The 14,424-nt window shown below is 49.3% G+C and overlaps 1 protein-coding gene across 1 annotated transcript; it reads left to right on the top strand.

Moving 5' to 3' along the window:
* The first annotated feature begins 2,613 nt into the window (after window positions 1-2,613).
* On the top strand, window positions 2,614-12,987 carry LOC142421713 (transcription factor Jun-like). The gene has a single exon (XM_075526710.1). The coding sequence runs from the start codon at window positions 2,750-2,752 to the stop codon at window positions 4,064-4,066; it is 1,317 nt and encodes a 438-aa protein (XP_075382825.1). The 5' UTR covers window positions 2,614-2,749; the 3' UTR covers window positions 4,067-12,987.
* Window positions 12,988-14,424: the final 1,437 nt, after the last annotated feature.

Below are 14,424 nucleotides of genomic sequence, written 5' to 3'. Positions count from 1 at the left end.
CGTGCCTGCCGGGAGGGAGACCCGTCGGGGGGCTCTTCCGCCTGGGCGATGCCCGAGGCCCTGGCCGGGGATGCTCGCCCCACCCGGCAGGCAGGGGTACGGGCGGGCGGGCGTGAAGGACGCGGTTGTCACACGCGCAGGAAGCTGGCTCGGTGAGCCCCGGAGGGTTTGCGGGCTCTTGTCAGCAAGGGGGGTTGGGGGGAGAAAAAGAAAACAACGGAAAAACCACATTGCCATAACACACAGTTGCGCTAAGGATGTGTGAAACAACTCCCTTTTCATTCACCGAAACTTGGCTTGCAGGTATATCGGCAAATATGGGATAGCCATCTAAATAAATCAATCTGTCGTTACAAATAAGTTTATTTCAAGCAGCTTCTGCATTTTTCCATTCTGTAGGCTCACCTTCCAACTCCTCATTAGATCAGCGAGTAAAACCGCCCTATGTAACTGACCGACAGGTCTTGTCAGACGGCTGACGAGGGGACCTACCTTTAGTGTCATCTCTGTCGTGTGTCACATCACGTCTAGAATTTCTCTGACACTGACCCCAGAGCCAAGTGAACCTCCCCAGCTTTTTCTCTGTCCCCACCCAAGACCTCCTTTTCTTCTCAGTCTGCTTTCCCTCTCTGCGCTTGCTTCGTAAGGGAAAGAGAAGCTGTACCGACATTAGCTTGGAGGCTGTGGCTTCTCTGCCCAGACAGTCCGCTTTGCCGGGCTGCAGAGCAGGTACAAGTCACTGCCATTTGCTCACCCAGGAATACGACAGGAAAAGCCGCTACAGCAAGCAGCCACAAGCAGTACTTCCACAAAGCTGCTCGCAGTAGCTGTTTTTAGCTGTTTTCAGTACTCTGTGTTGGCCGAGCACTGCTAGCTCTGCCCCTCTGCTGCTAGGTCAGCCAAGAGACAAGGAAACAAAAATAAGCTCTTTCTAGCACCACCTTCCTCACCAAGACGGGCATGCTTACTCCTCCCCTATCCACGCAAATGCCTCTGTTTCTGGCTTTTGCCTGATGGCTTTCTTCCCGCTCGAGGCCTGCTGCCGCCAGTTTTCTGGGCAGCAGGCTCGGGCAGCGGCAGAATGGGGCTGCCCCACGGGAAGATGGGCTGGGGGTGGCTGGAGCCAAGGCGGTGGCCCTCACCAGCCTGGGCAGAGTCCTGCCACACCTGAGCAGGGCGGGCAGAGCAGGCACTAGAGGTCAGACCCACTGACACACCCAGACGAGGCAAAGTGATGAACCAGGTACAAGGTCCTCCCAGGGAGTCCAGGCAGGAGCAGCGGGAGATGGTGCCAGGAACAGAACTGGAAACACAGGTCCAAGGTCCACCCAGGAGATGGGGCTGGAGAGAGGAACACTTGCGACGTAGCTGGGCAGGGACTGAAGGCCCCAGGCTGAGTTGAAATGGAGCTCCTGCCCCGTGGGCAGGGTGTGTAGTTGAGGGCCCCAAGGTAGGTGAATCAAGGTCATCAAGGCACTTAGTGCCTTAGTTAGTGCACTTAGACCCTGGTTCTCCTGTGGATCTGAAGTGGCATGGCTGGTGCAAAGGCCTTCCTGACTTGATGCTGGTATCTCTGCCTCCTCCCCCACCCCCAGTTTTGGAGGGAACCTAGGCACCACCGTGGGGCCAGAGCATGGCCATGCACCGGTGGGGCTGCAGCAGAGCTCAGCAGCGCCGTGAGACCCTGGGAGAAGAGGCACTTGGTCTTGATGTGCAGAGAGGAAATGTCTGGGGAGAAAGCACGTGTAGATTGCAGAAGGGCGATGCCTAACCGAGGGGATGCTGGCGGATCCCACCATGGATGGGGAGAACGGGTGAACGTGGAGACAAGCCACTGAGGCCTCCAGTCAGCAAGCCGACTTCAAAGAGAGCTTCGGCAGCTCTGTCAGGATCACATTAGTATCCCCAGTAGAAGGGATTTTTAAAAGACTGGGTGGAAAGCAATTTCCTCATCCTCTAAGAATTTCGGAGACTGGGAGAGGAGCAGGGGGAATTGTCTCAAGAGAAGATAACAAATAAATACCACCCCCAAACTGAAAAACAGTACTTTCACGTTTCAGTAGCATTGACAAGACGTCTAAGCTCTTTCAAACCCTTTCTCTGAACTTTTTTTTCAGAAGAAAAGCTACGTCAGATCCATCTCCTCCTTGCCAGCGGCTTTTGCTCTGACAAGGCGGGACGGCCGAGTGTTTCCCGGCAGACTTCCCAGCCCGCGTTGTCGGGAAGCGTTAACCCTCGACACCCGCGCTACCCTCTGCCCGTCCGTCACTGACCCAACGCACGAGCACCTGCCCACAGCAGCCGCCACGCGTGGGCTTCGCTCGCTTTCCTCCTGCAGGCCGCGTGCCGCGGCTGGAGCGTCCCCGGGTGATGCCCACGGGAAACCCCTCGTCGCGGGCCAAGCCCCCGGCAGCGCCTCCTCTCCCGCACCGCAGCCGCGGGGCGAGTTTTCGGGGGGAAGCAGCGCGGGTTCCCCACGGACGCCCCGGCGGGGCTGCGGCGGGAAGCCCTTTCGCGCAAGCCCGGCGGGCGGGGGAAGGAGCGGGGGGACCGGCGGAGGGGAGGCGGCGGCGGCGGCGGGGCGGGCAGTCGGCGGGCCCGGGGCGTGGCGTGGGGCCGGCGGCGCCGGGAGGCGGCTCAGTCCCCGCTGCCAGCCGAGGGCGGCGGGCCCCGCGGAGCAGGCGCCCAGCCCGGCCCGCCCCGCGCCGCACCGGAGCCGCCGCCGCCGCCGGCCGGCGAGGGCGGCAGCATGAGCGGCGGGCGTAGCGGGCGATCCGCCGTGAAGATGGAGGCGCCGTTTTACCCCGAGGAAGGACTGGAGCTGCTACGCGACTTCGTGCCGCTGCCGGGTTTCGGTACCGCCGGCGGACCCGGAACCGATGCGGCGGCGGCGGCGGCGGCGGGGCAGAAGCTGCTGCTGGGCGCCGGGAAGAAGCGGGACCTGGCGGCCGCCGCCCCCGCGCCGCTGCCGGGGCCCTTCGCCCTTCGCCCGCCCGCCGGCGCCCGCGGCAGCGCGGCGGCTCTGCGCTTGCTACAGCCGCCGCCGGCCGCCGCCGCCGCCCCGCCGCCGGCCGCCGGCTCCGCGGAGCCGGCGGGCGGCGGCGGGGCGACGGCGGCGGCCCGCGGCGGCCCGGAGGCCGCGCTGGGCTCGGCTGCGGAGCTGCCGCTGCTGAAACTACCGCCGGCCGCCGACCTGGAGCAGCTGCTGATCCAGGGGGGCGCGGGGCTGGAGTCCGGCAGCCCGGGGCCGGCGGCGCCCGGGGCGGGGAGCGGCGGGGCAGCGGCGGCGGGGCCGTTTCTCTACCGGCAGCCGGTGACGCAGGAGCAGGAGGGTTTCGCCGACGGTTTCGTTAAGGCCCTGGCCGACCTGCACAAGCAAAACCAGCTCCTGGCGGCGCCGCCGCCGCCGCTCTCCACGCCGGGACCCTGCTGCACCGCCCGCCCGGGGCCGCCGGGAGCCGCCGCCGCCGCCGCCGACCCGCCGGCCGTCTACACCAACTTGAGCGGCTTCAACCCCGCGGGGCCGCTGAGCCCCTCGGGCAGCGCCTACCCAGCCGCCTCCGCGCCCCCGCCGCCGCCGCCGCCGCCGCCGGGCCTGGCCTTCGGGGCAGCGGGTCTGGGGAGCGGTCGGCTGCCGCCGGCGCGGGCCCTGGAGGAGCCGCAGACGGTGCCCGAGGTGCCGCCGTCGGCGGGCGGGGAGGGCGGCAGCAGCGCGCCGACGCCGCCGTCGCTGTCGCCGCTGGACGCGGAGAGCCAGGAGCGGCTGAAGGCGGAGCGCAAGCGGCTGCGGAACCGCATCGCCGCCTCCAAGTGCCGCCGGCGGAAGCTGGAGCGCATCGCCCGGCTGGAGGAGAAGGTGAAGGCGCTCAAGGGGCAGAACGCCGAGCTGGCCGCCACCGCCAACCTCCTCCGCGCCCAGGTCACCCAGCTGCAGGGCCGCGTCCGCAGCCACCTCTCCTCCGGCTGCCACATCAACGCCGCCGGGCACCCCCCGCCCGCCGCCGCCGCCCAGCCGCGGGAAGCGGCCCCCGAGGCGGCCGCCGCGCCGGAGACCAGCGCCTGCTGAGGAGGGACGCCCGCCGCCAGCCGGCCCCGTCCCCGCCCGCCGCCGGGGCAGCGCGGGGCCGAGGTGCTCGCCCGCCGCCGCCCTTCTGTTGTTATTATTAATTATTATTATTATTATTTATTTGCGCCCGGAGAAGGCGGTTGCAGGAGCCGGGTGTTGCTACGCATTTCCTGAGGTCTGTCGATGTTGCCCTCAGCAGCGAGGGTCTCCGTGGGTGGTTCTGGGACAGGTGGCTGGTTTGTTTCAGTGAAGTACTTGAGGTCTGTAGAGATTTCGGAAATTAAGGAAATTCCTGTTTACAGAAAGATTCAACTTTATTTTCATGGGGGATATAAAAAGTGTGTTTCCTAATACACCTTACTGAACTGTATAGCAATGGATAAGCTTTTCAAACTTAAAAAAAAAAAATCCAGAATAATACCCTTTTAAAAAGATGTGCTTGTATATATATATTTAAAACAGAATATGGCTATGTATATTTTCTTGGTATTGATAAAGAACTTTTTTTAAAATACCGTCTTTCTCTAGAGCTTTAATTTGCCATTGAGAGTTAAGACAACTGTGTGGGTGCTCTTGCACTTACACGGCTTCAGTTTTAAAATTGAACCCTGGAGGGAAATGATTTTTGTTGTAAATCTTAAGCAGGATGAAACGCGTTGCTGACTCAGTCATATGAAAATACTTTTCTAAACTGTACGCTCCATGTTTCTTGTGCCAGTGCAAACTTGGGGCATTGATAGTTATTTATTGAAACTTGAACACTTTTGGACGTTGCCTAGACCTTATTTTTCTAGATAACACGTTAGTAGTGAAAACGGTTACCTTGGCAAGAAGAGCTTTACTTTTTTTTCCTTCACTGTGTACATTCCAGTAGTGTTTGCTCTTTACGTAGTATAGTAACGATTCAGTGCTATACAGAAAAGGGCTCAGATTTGGGGTGGGTTAGCGATAAAGGTGGTAATTCCGTTGTATTCTGTTTGAATAAATCGCAGAAATATCATGGAGAAGTAGATTCATTTTTCAGCAGAAATCTGTGTATCTTGCTTCTTGGTCTACTTTGCTCTAAGGAAACTTTCTGCAGTACTCTAGAGACAGAGTCAGCGCTAGAATGCGAAACGTTTTTCTGGTTGGGAAGAATTGGTGTGATTTATTTCTTTGTCAAGATTTTACTAGTAGAAGAGAATAGTCAAGGAACTATTTCCTCTGATTCGACATAATCCTCAATAGGTTTTTGAAAGCTTTAGATCCCTCGCTCGGTACTGCTGCCTACCTTGCTTCTGCTGCACCTGTGTATTTTGCGCATAGCCGCTATCGCAGCGCTGTCGAGCCCTGTGGCGTGGTGCAGTGGGAAGGGTCTGTCAGAGTGTGACGGTCACCCCACCAGAAGCCCCTCGGTGCGGGGGGCTGCGGGCCGGGCCTGCTGCTGGGGGAGGGCAGGGCTTCTCCTGAGCAGATCCAGCTGCAGAGCGGGGCCTGCTCCCCTCTTCGAAACTGTGCTAACAGTTTCTGTTAACAGAAACTGTGCTAACAACTCTGCTTGAACTCAGAGGCAAAACTTACATGGGGATATGTGTCTGTGCCAGCTGGTGAAAATGGGGGATTGTGTGAGGAGCCAAGGGGGCATAGACATCTTTATGTGTACAAGCCATTGCTCAGATCTGTTAAACCCACTCAGGAGCTGTTAAACATCTCTTACTTCTTCTGAAGGCTACACTTGATGCTTTGAAATTCAAGAAGAATGGGATAGACTCACAGTTTTTCTTGCTCTTATTGGGGATACGTGAGTGTTACCTGTTCAGAAAGTTCAGCTGCAGCAGTCAAGTGTGTGAGCTTTTTCTTTTAGTGCATAGTCATTCCTGGCACACGTGTGAAATGACATGACAATGCATAGTAATTGTGTTATTGTAGCTGAGATGCTCTGAGGATATTTCTTTTCTTAATGCATATGCAAATGAGGTAGAAGCCATATTAATCATTGTGTAACTGTTTAATCATGTCACCAGAGCCTTTTTCGGTGGTTGAAATGATTGCCTGTAACAGTACCTTCTGCTGTTAGAAATACTAATGAACAGAAACAAAATTATTTTGATCTTAACACAGGTTTAAAGACTTCTTAAAGGCATTCTGAACCGGACAGCATACAATCTGTAGCACTGCCTGTTATATAATAACTGGTGAAAAATAACTGGTTTTTATTATGTGGCAGGCATCACCTATCTGCAAAAATGCTGCAAGACTGGAGAAACTGATAAAGACTTCCCCCCCACACACACACTTAACATGCTTTGCCTAGTGAGAGGGGTAAAGCCGCCTGGTAGATACATTGATGTGAGATGCTTAGCTGTACTGTATGCGTAGTGAGGTGGGGTTTTTTTAAGGAATCCTGGAGAAATTTGTAAAAATTACATGGGTGGACACCGCTGTTTCAGTTCTTGTATTTGTAAATGAACATAGGGCTAGGTAAAGATCTTGCGGTAGGATACAGGACAGTGATAAATGCAGCTGTGCAGTACTTGTTCTTTCCTTATTTTACCATTTCTGGTCAGAATAAATAGTAGTGTCCAAGGAGAAGTGGGGGATCCGACAGACACAGTAAATCACTGCAATTCCCCTTCCCAGCCAAGGGCAGGGCTATAACGGGCTATAACCTGGCAGGGTTATAATGAGCTCACCCTATTCAGCATGGTAGTGTTAAATCTGGAAACCACCACGTTACCTCTCTCCCATTTGAACTTTCTGCAAGAGCAGTCCTGCATCCAGCCTCTCAAAGATCACAGGTAGTAACTTCTTTGATAGCCTGCTTTATGTTCTAGCTGACGTCTGTGAGGTGGTAGAAGTGCTGACAGGCCAGCTCTGTTACTCTGATGACTGACGAGAGGTTACTAGTGAGGCGGGCAGCTCCAGCTCTCTGCCAGAGACTACTGTTCTGGTAGTAGAATTATCCAAAAGAAATGTGTTTTCTGTAGAGTGACAGGTTAGGTTCATAAATGCCTTGTTTTATCTGGTATTTAGGCTAAGGCACAGGATCTAACACTGACATGACCAAAATCTGAGGATAGTGTGGGGTGCTGGGTTTTTTTTCCCCTGTTGATTCTGCTAGAGGTTGCTGCACCTGTAGCAGAGATAGGAGTGGATACCCTAAGCACCTAGCAGTTTAAACCAATATAACAAGACTCAGGAATGCTTGCCTGCTGCAGCTGTCAGGCTTGATTGTTACTGTCTTCTAAAATGTACCAGTACTCTGACTTTTACCCCTGCAGTGTTCCTAAATCTTTAAATACGGCTTCTTTATTTTGTCCTGACTTTTTTCTTCAGTTCATTGCAGCATTTTTCATGTCTATTTCTTTTAGGTTTTGGTTTTCTGCCTAAAACTTCGGTCACTGTGAGATGCTAAAAGATAGATACTGGGTAAAAACTTTCCGGACTGTTTATATGATTTGCATCAATGTAGCTCCTTTTCAGTAACTGCAGGCAAGTTGGCTGTGTAAGTGTCACTGTAAAAAAAAAAAAAAAAAAAAAAAGAAAAATCAGTTTGTGTTCAGTGGAACCTCAGCACTTATTAGCATTTTTCTTCATCCTTCAGAACTGTACCATGTTTTGTTATACTCGTGCACACTATTTGCTAGTCCTTACAAAGATTCTCACTGCGTGACTTGATTTGCAGGCTACCCTCATGCCCTTCTGATCTGGTTTTGCATTCCAGGTGCAAACCCATGACAAATAAACATCCCTCTTTGTTTCTTTGCCCTAGGTATAATCTCTGCTCTGGAGATTATGCTGTCCCTTCCTTAGTCTGTTTTGGTTGGTGGATGCTTGGTCCTGTGCGCATCTCACTTGCTGCTCATCAGCGGATTTTGAATGCACTTGAACCGATGTCTTGATCTAGATGTGAAGTGCCTTCCTATTTAGGTGCTACAGCAAAATAGTTTGCTTCGTAAATGACTTTCATTTCTTTGAATTGTTATCAGATCTTTTCTGTCTTGGGGAGGAGGAGTGTTTGTGGTGAGGGAAGTCTTGTTCCTTCCTTGGGCAGAGGGAGGAGCTCCCATCTGATCTGCCCCTGCTTGCTGTGAGTGCAGGGAAAGTACTCTGTTAGAACTGATGCAAATGATGTCATTACTCGAAAAGTTGATTGGTTTGCTCCCCAGCGTGGAACGGGTAGTGAAATCTGTCAGTCTCACAAGGTGTCCAGACAGGTCCAGGTGGTTGGTGAGTGGTTCCTACAACCTTCACTGTGACTCCAGGTCGAGCCCATTTGGCAGGCTTAGAGAGCAATTCCCAAAACACAAGTACTTTGCATACCTTGAGAAGTGTAGGTGTTTTGGGGGTGATAAGTCCTGATTACCGAGAGGGGTGATTCTGGCGGTGGTGACATTTTTGTCATGAGCCTTTGATGGTCTTGCGAGAGGTAAATGCCTCAAAGGATTTGGACTCTTCACTGCATATCGTAAATCGCTATTGACTATCATGCACTGTTCAAGATCAAAGGGTGGCCCTACTACAGTTCTCCGTTATCTTGGTTCGTGTTTATGTCATTAGTGAAGGAAGAGTCATGAGGCATCCTTTTTTCTTCATTTCAATATCAGATTGACTGTGTCCGTCTCACCTTTGACAAAGGAGTGATCTCCCAGAGTTAAGCCCTGAGGCATTCTGCAGTTTGCAGGTCTTAAAGTGGAAATTCTATTTGGCAACTCATTTCTAATCAGTTACATAGCTCGATGATACTTTCTGAATTATTTTATAGTGTTGTTCGGTGGTGTCTGAAGTACAGATGCATGCTATGTCTGAATTACTAGTTGTGCTGAAAATAGTCACTTGGCTGCCATAACCTGAGTCTTGGCTATTTGAATCCAGTAGCTTCTTAGAGAAAATTTCTCTATATCTGAAATTAATATGCAAGAAAAAAGCCTCCATCTACTTGTAGCATAGGTCATTCTTCAATGCATTTGCTCTGTCCTTCTGCTTCTGGAGTGTGAGTTAAAAAAGAAAAAGTGATGAGTTACATTCTCGTTTATTCTTATGTGCAGCTGTAGCTGCTGCTGGATAATTTTGCTCTTTCCTTACTTGATTCTCTAAGTTTCTATGTTTAGCAAGTAGACAAATTGGAATATGACATATCTGTGTACATATTTGGTTTGTACAAAACCACTTCCATTTTCCAAGTATTTTGTTTGCAGTTTTACTGCAAACTGAGAAAGAGTGTTGAAGAGTTCCTAGGCTGTTTTGACACTCTTTGGTCACTTCATCTGATCAGTATTGTGTGCAGTGACTGTGCATCTTCCAGCAGAGGTGGACAGTAAAATCTGTCAGGGATTCACCTTTTTTAACATTTGGCAAGACCTGTATCAGCAGAAAAAGCCTTGAACAGAAAGCTTTCACAGTGCGTAATAATCCTGCAAATGTTGACTGACCTTTCTAATGCCACAGTCACTTGTTGTGGGGCTGCATCAGGGTTTACTGCACCTGATGCAGTATGATAAATGTTCCTGTGACAAACTGCAGAATCTAAAGTTTCTTATAAACTTGTTAATTTTACTGCACATGGTGAAACTTTACTGTGAAGGTGTTGATGAATTAAATCTGAACTTATGGAGACCTAGGCCGGTACGGTACATTATGGGAGACAAGGGGTCTTAACTAATTCCTAGTTAATCCTGTCCTGTGTTTCAAAGATCTCTCTCTTTTTATCCTGCCTGTGAAGTGGCTTGCAGCTGTTTGTGCTGTGAAACTTCTCTCCATGATGGCTGGTAGTAACTCAGAGGTGGGGCAGAAGCAACTTCTGCATTAAGTGGTCATGTGTGACAAACTAAATGTAGATTTCTGAAAGACACTGCAACAGTGAGTGCACAGTGGAGAACCTGCTGTTGGCCATGTGCTGCTAAGAGAGTCTAGAACACCTAACTCATAATGAGGGAGGCTTTCTGAGCCACCATCCTGTTGACTTGCTACAAGCATTAATCCTTGCTGCTTGCTTTAGTCTAGAAGCAGTTTTCCTAAGTTATTGCATACCAGAAGGTTTACTTTCTGCATCAGTATAGTCACAAACCGGATCTCTGCTTGGATGTTGAAACAGTCCACTGCATGTAGGTCAACCAGAATGCCATGCTCTAGCTGTCTTCGCAAGGTCCTGCTGAGGAAACAGTGGCGGGGAGAGGAAGGAAACCAGTCTAGGATCTGTATCTTCACACCAACACTGTGTGTTTTGAAATGCAACTTTCTGTTGAGTAGTCTTGACAAAAGTGTGTCACTGATGTAAAAGCACTGAATCTTGGTCTTTTGGCTGCAGGGGACATGAGTTCTTGTGCTGGAGTTCTGCTTTGGGTGGTATCCCCTCAACTCAGTGCCAGCCACTGATATGGAATAAGCCAGCAAACCCAACTTTTACGAACAAATTCTTCTGAAGCACACAGATACCTGCAAATGCATGTCAAGGTGTTGTGCATAGACACTAGCATGCATAGAGAAGGGCATGGCCAAATGGAGGAACGTGATTTTCTTAGCTGCAGCAGTACACGATGGGGCATCTTCATATTCTTTGTTGTGGTTGAGTTCTCCCAGGAGAAGACTAAGCTGCAATTCTGTCTGTGATCACAAGGTGATTTTTTAGATTTCCAGTCAAACTGGGGGACTGTCAAATCCTGCAATGCTAAATTAACACAAAAATATCATTTATTTTAAAGTCACATTTAGCCTTAATGTAATCTGAAGTGCTGCAGTTCATATGTAGTAATTTGCTGCAAAGTGAAGGGAAGGTTATTATAAGTAATGTTTGCAAGGGAGTCACCCTAAATAATTACCTACCTGCCGTTTGCTTTTTTGTCTGTTATCAAAAGGTCTGTACCCATAGCATGGCTAGCTGTAAATTGAGCTTTGCTCTGAATTTCTAGTACTAGTAACAAACATGGTCTGCAATAGTTTAAGGAGTATGTGTGCTGGCTAAATGGCTTTTCTGGAGGAATTACGATTTCTGTAGGAATGCTTTGGAGTAATGGTTGACTATGAAGCCTTGCTAACACATGGAGATAATAGATACGACCAGTTCACTGTGCACTAATACACTGCTAGATTCTGATATTTAGCACACTACTGATAAGATTTACTTCCACTGTTACTTACTGGTTAAGAACTAGTTCAGGGTGGAATTGTAAGCCACCTAAATAAAGTCCACACAGTCAGGAGATCTGTGTCACTGGGGAGCAGTAACAGACCCTCCATCCCATCCCAGAAAAAAAATCTTTGGTTGCAGTCTTTGTTTTGGTTTTGGTTTTGCAAGTTTGTTTACTTTCTAGATTAAGTCCTATTTTACTCTTCCCTTGAAATTTATTTAAATAAATTTTAAAACCTTTCTGCTAAGTACCTTGAAGCATCTCTTGCAACTGTTCAGTTACAATCAGTGAGATTGTGGTATTACTTCTGTCACAGATGCAGAAAGCTGAAGCTGTTAAAAGTCAGGCTTCTCACTGCATCCCTGTTCTTAGACCACAGACTGAACATCTGAAAAATCATAACCACTAGCTTGAACTCTGTAGAACTGTTTGATACCATTTTCTTATCCTCTCCAGAAAGCTTCCCACCTCCCTGAGGGATGTGTGGCTGTCCTGCCCAACATGGAAAATTGACCTTTAAGAATGAACAGTCTTTAAAAAAAAAGGCTTATAAAGATAGTCTTGTGGTTCACGTTGAGTCTTTTGAAGGATAACATGTTGAGCTTGAGAACCTTTCCCACACCTCTGTTTCATAAATCTCCAGATTTTCTGGTAATGCAGGACACAAGCAACATAGTGGCATAGAATAAAATTAATGGGCTGTTCCAGAGAGCATATTTAGGATACCCTCCTTCTTTTTCCCTAGTAACTGCTAGGGAAAGATACCAGTACAAGATACTGGTATAAAACTTGCCCTTCTTAATGAATAGAGCCAGACGTTGAACTCTTGTTTTTTCCAACTTTTACCATTTTGTCTTTTAATATCTTTCATGGAACGGTGACAGAAATAGTGGGAAAATACCAACTACTGGAGAGTTAAATAATCTTGTTATATATAATATGTCACATAAGCTATGGCCATAAGTAGCTAGGACACTTTACAGTCTGCAAGATGACACCTTCAGAACAGGGATTCATAAAATGCTGCCTAAGTGCCAGTAATATTGTAAATGGGTATGGTAAATCCTTGCTATGTTTGAAAGTCTTTCTGGGCACACTGTAACTGAAATCACAGCACAAGCTGGTATGTCTGTGGTATCTTTGTGGAATGATACCACTTTCTCAGCAGGCCAAAAGTGTGTAATAAAGTCCACTTTTTTATTCCTTTCCCTTCCCTGGGCAATAGTTAGAGATGATAGCTGGAGGAATCAGCAACAGTAAGAAAAAACAAGGAATCCAAGGGAAAAACAAAATTTATCTCCGATACAGTATTTAATGGTAATATCTATTGTATGTTTAAATTGTTGAGAATTAAGATTGCTCTTCAGAATGCTTTTTAGCTTATTTTGTTTTGTTATTACTGCTTAAGTGTCTTCTAAACTTCTCTTCTTTGGAAACTGGGCCCCTCCCTGTTTGGCCTGATGACTGGTAATTTCACAGTTACCCTTATTTATTTAAAGCCATGGTAACCACCATACTGAAATGTCATCAAGAGAAGTCCAGGTCTGAATGCTGACTGATGATGCAAAGGTCTGCTCTCTAATAAAATGCGGCCCGTGAAGGACAAGCTCCAAAAGGCAGCTACGCCCTGTCTTCAAGCATTTGCTCTAATTTCAAGGCTTTCCCATGTGGTGTTGCTCAACATGTAGCAAAACAAGTTCTTGCGAGCCCCTTGAGCATTCCTCCATATGTAACAGATTAGATATTCAGCTTCGTTAATTCCTGCCCCCTTCCTCCCAAAAAAAAAACAAAAAAAAAAAAAAAAAACAACCCAAACACGAACAAAAGACCCAACACAAGCAAATCTTGGAGAATCATTTGGCTTTGTTGCAAAGTGCTATTTGTTAATTATAGAGACACTTGGTGCAGTTCTGACGTGTGAGCCATCAATGTAAACACGTACTTGCACCAGTGATTTTGCTTTGGTTGCTCTTAGCTACTTTGCAGGGGACAAAGGGAAGGGAGTAAGTGTTGCAATGTAGTATTGTGCAAGTCCTGGCTTTGAAATAGAAAATGATGAGCAAGTCTGCATAGGCCTCTCACCCACCAAAATTTGGCCGCTGATCCTTACCACTCCCACTCTTCTTAATTAGGAGTGGGTCTACTGGTTTCTTAAGGTCAAAAGGAGAGAAGGATAGAGATCTTAAAAGAGGGCAGTATCAGGGCTGTTCTGCTGTGAAAGGTCCTGAGCCTGCTGGGCCTTAAAACTCAAGTTAATCTGTTAGGTTACCTCTAGTTTATCATGTCTGAAGGTAATCCTCAGGCCCCCTATGCAGGGTCTTGCCAGGAAGGCTGGGTCTGTATTGCTGAGTAAGTCTCGTTGGTGAAGTAGCTCTTCAGCTTTCTGTATTTTTCAGTCTGTGGAGTTGTAGGACATTCTTCCAGCGCAGTTTCTCTTTCCTGGAGCGGCTCATCTAAGGCTGGCTTGTTCTTCCTGCACTTTCTGCCTAGACTGAAAATTTTCTGAGGTTTAGGGGACCACACGTGTGCCCTCACTGTGTGGTGTTCGTGATGGCTAATGTTGTGTCACTCAAAACAGACCCCCTGAGAAAGGAGCAGCTCCAGATAGGTGCAGACTGGGAAAGATGAAATCCATCATTCTTTGAGCAATATGTCTTTGCATCAGTTGAATAGAGCAACTAACTCCCGTCGGCTAAAAAGGAGGGAGCTCTTGGGCAATAGGACCCAGCTTTGAAAGCACTCAGTGGTTTCTGGTGCCTGGTTATTGCTGAACTTCCGTGATGCAGAAAACGCTTAATGCCCTGCAGTACCGTAAACCTTGCAATATCGTGGGCTGGGGATCTAGGACCGGGCTGCTAGGATCACACCGGTCCTGTGGTCCTCATTGGGATTACAGCCGTGCCACACGCTGATCAACGGACCGAAGGGATCTCCGGAGAAGGAGAAGCAGCCCCTCCCTGCTGGGTAGCCACCAGCATCCCCAGGCTCTCTTTTTGTCCAAAAGGAGAAGTGTGAGCAAACTGCCGCTTCCTACAGCTCCCAAATCCAAACTGGTTCTTCCCAGGCCTTCGGGCATGGCACTGAAACTTTCTCATTCAGGATAGCTGTTCAAAACGAAAGGTGGAGACAGAGCAGTTCAGATTTGGCTTTGCTCTTCCAGCAGCTTACATGCAACTAGTCGGTGGGTGGTTGTCTGCCTACATCCTTTCCTGGGTTCTTGTAAGTTGGGTTTACGTGTACCTTCTTATTCTG

This window comes from Mycteria americana, chromosome Z (genome assembly GCF_035582795.1).
Source record: "Mycteria americana isolate JAX WOST 10 ecotype Jacksonville Zoo and Gardens chromosome Z, USCA_MyAme_1.0, whole genome shotgun sequence".
Classification (NCBI taxonomy): domain Eukaryota; kingdom Metazoa; phylum Chordata; class Aves; order Ciconiiformes; family Ciconiidae; genus Mycteria; species Mycteria americana.
Note: the sequence above shows the minus strand (reverse complement) of the source record. Positions and strands in the feature narration are given on the sequence as shown.

Bases quoted from the DNA above. Each gene is read 5' to 3' on its own strand.
- LOC142421713 (XM_075526710.1), top strand. From the start codon at position 2,750: ATGAGCGGCGGGCGTAGCGGGCGATCCGCCGTGAAGATGGAGGCGCCG.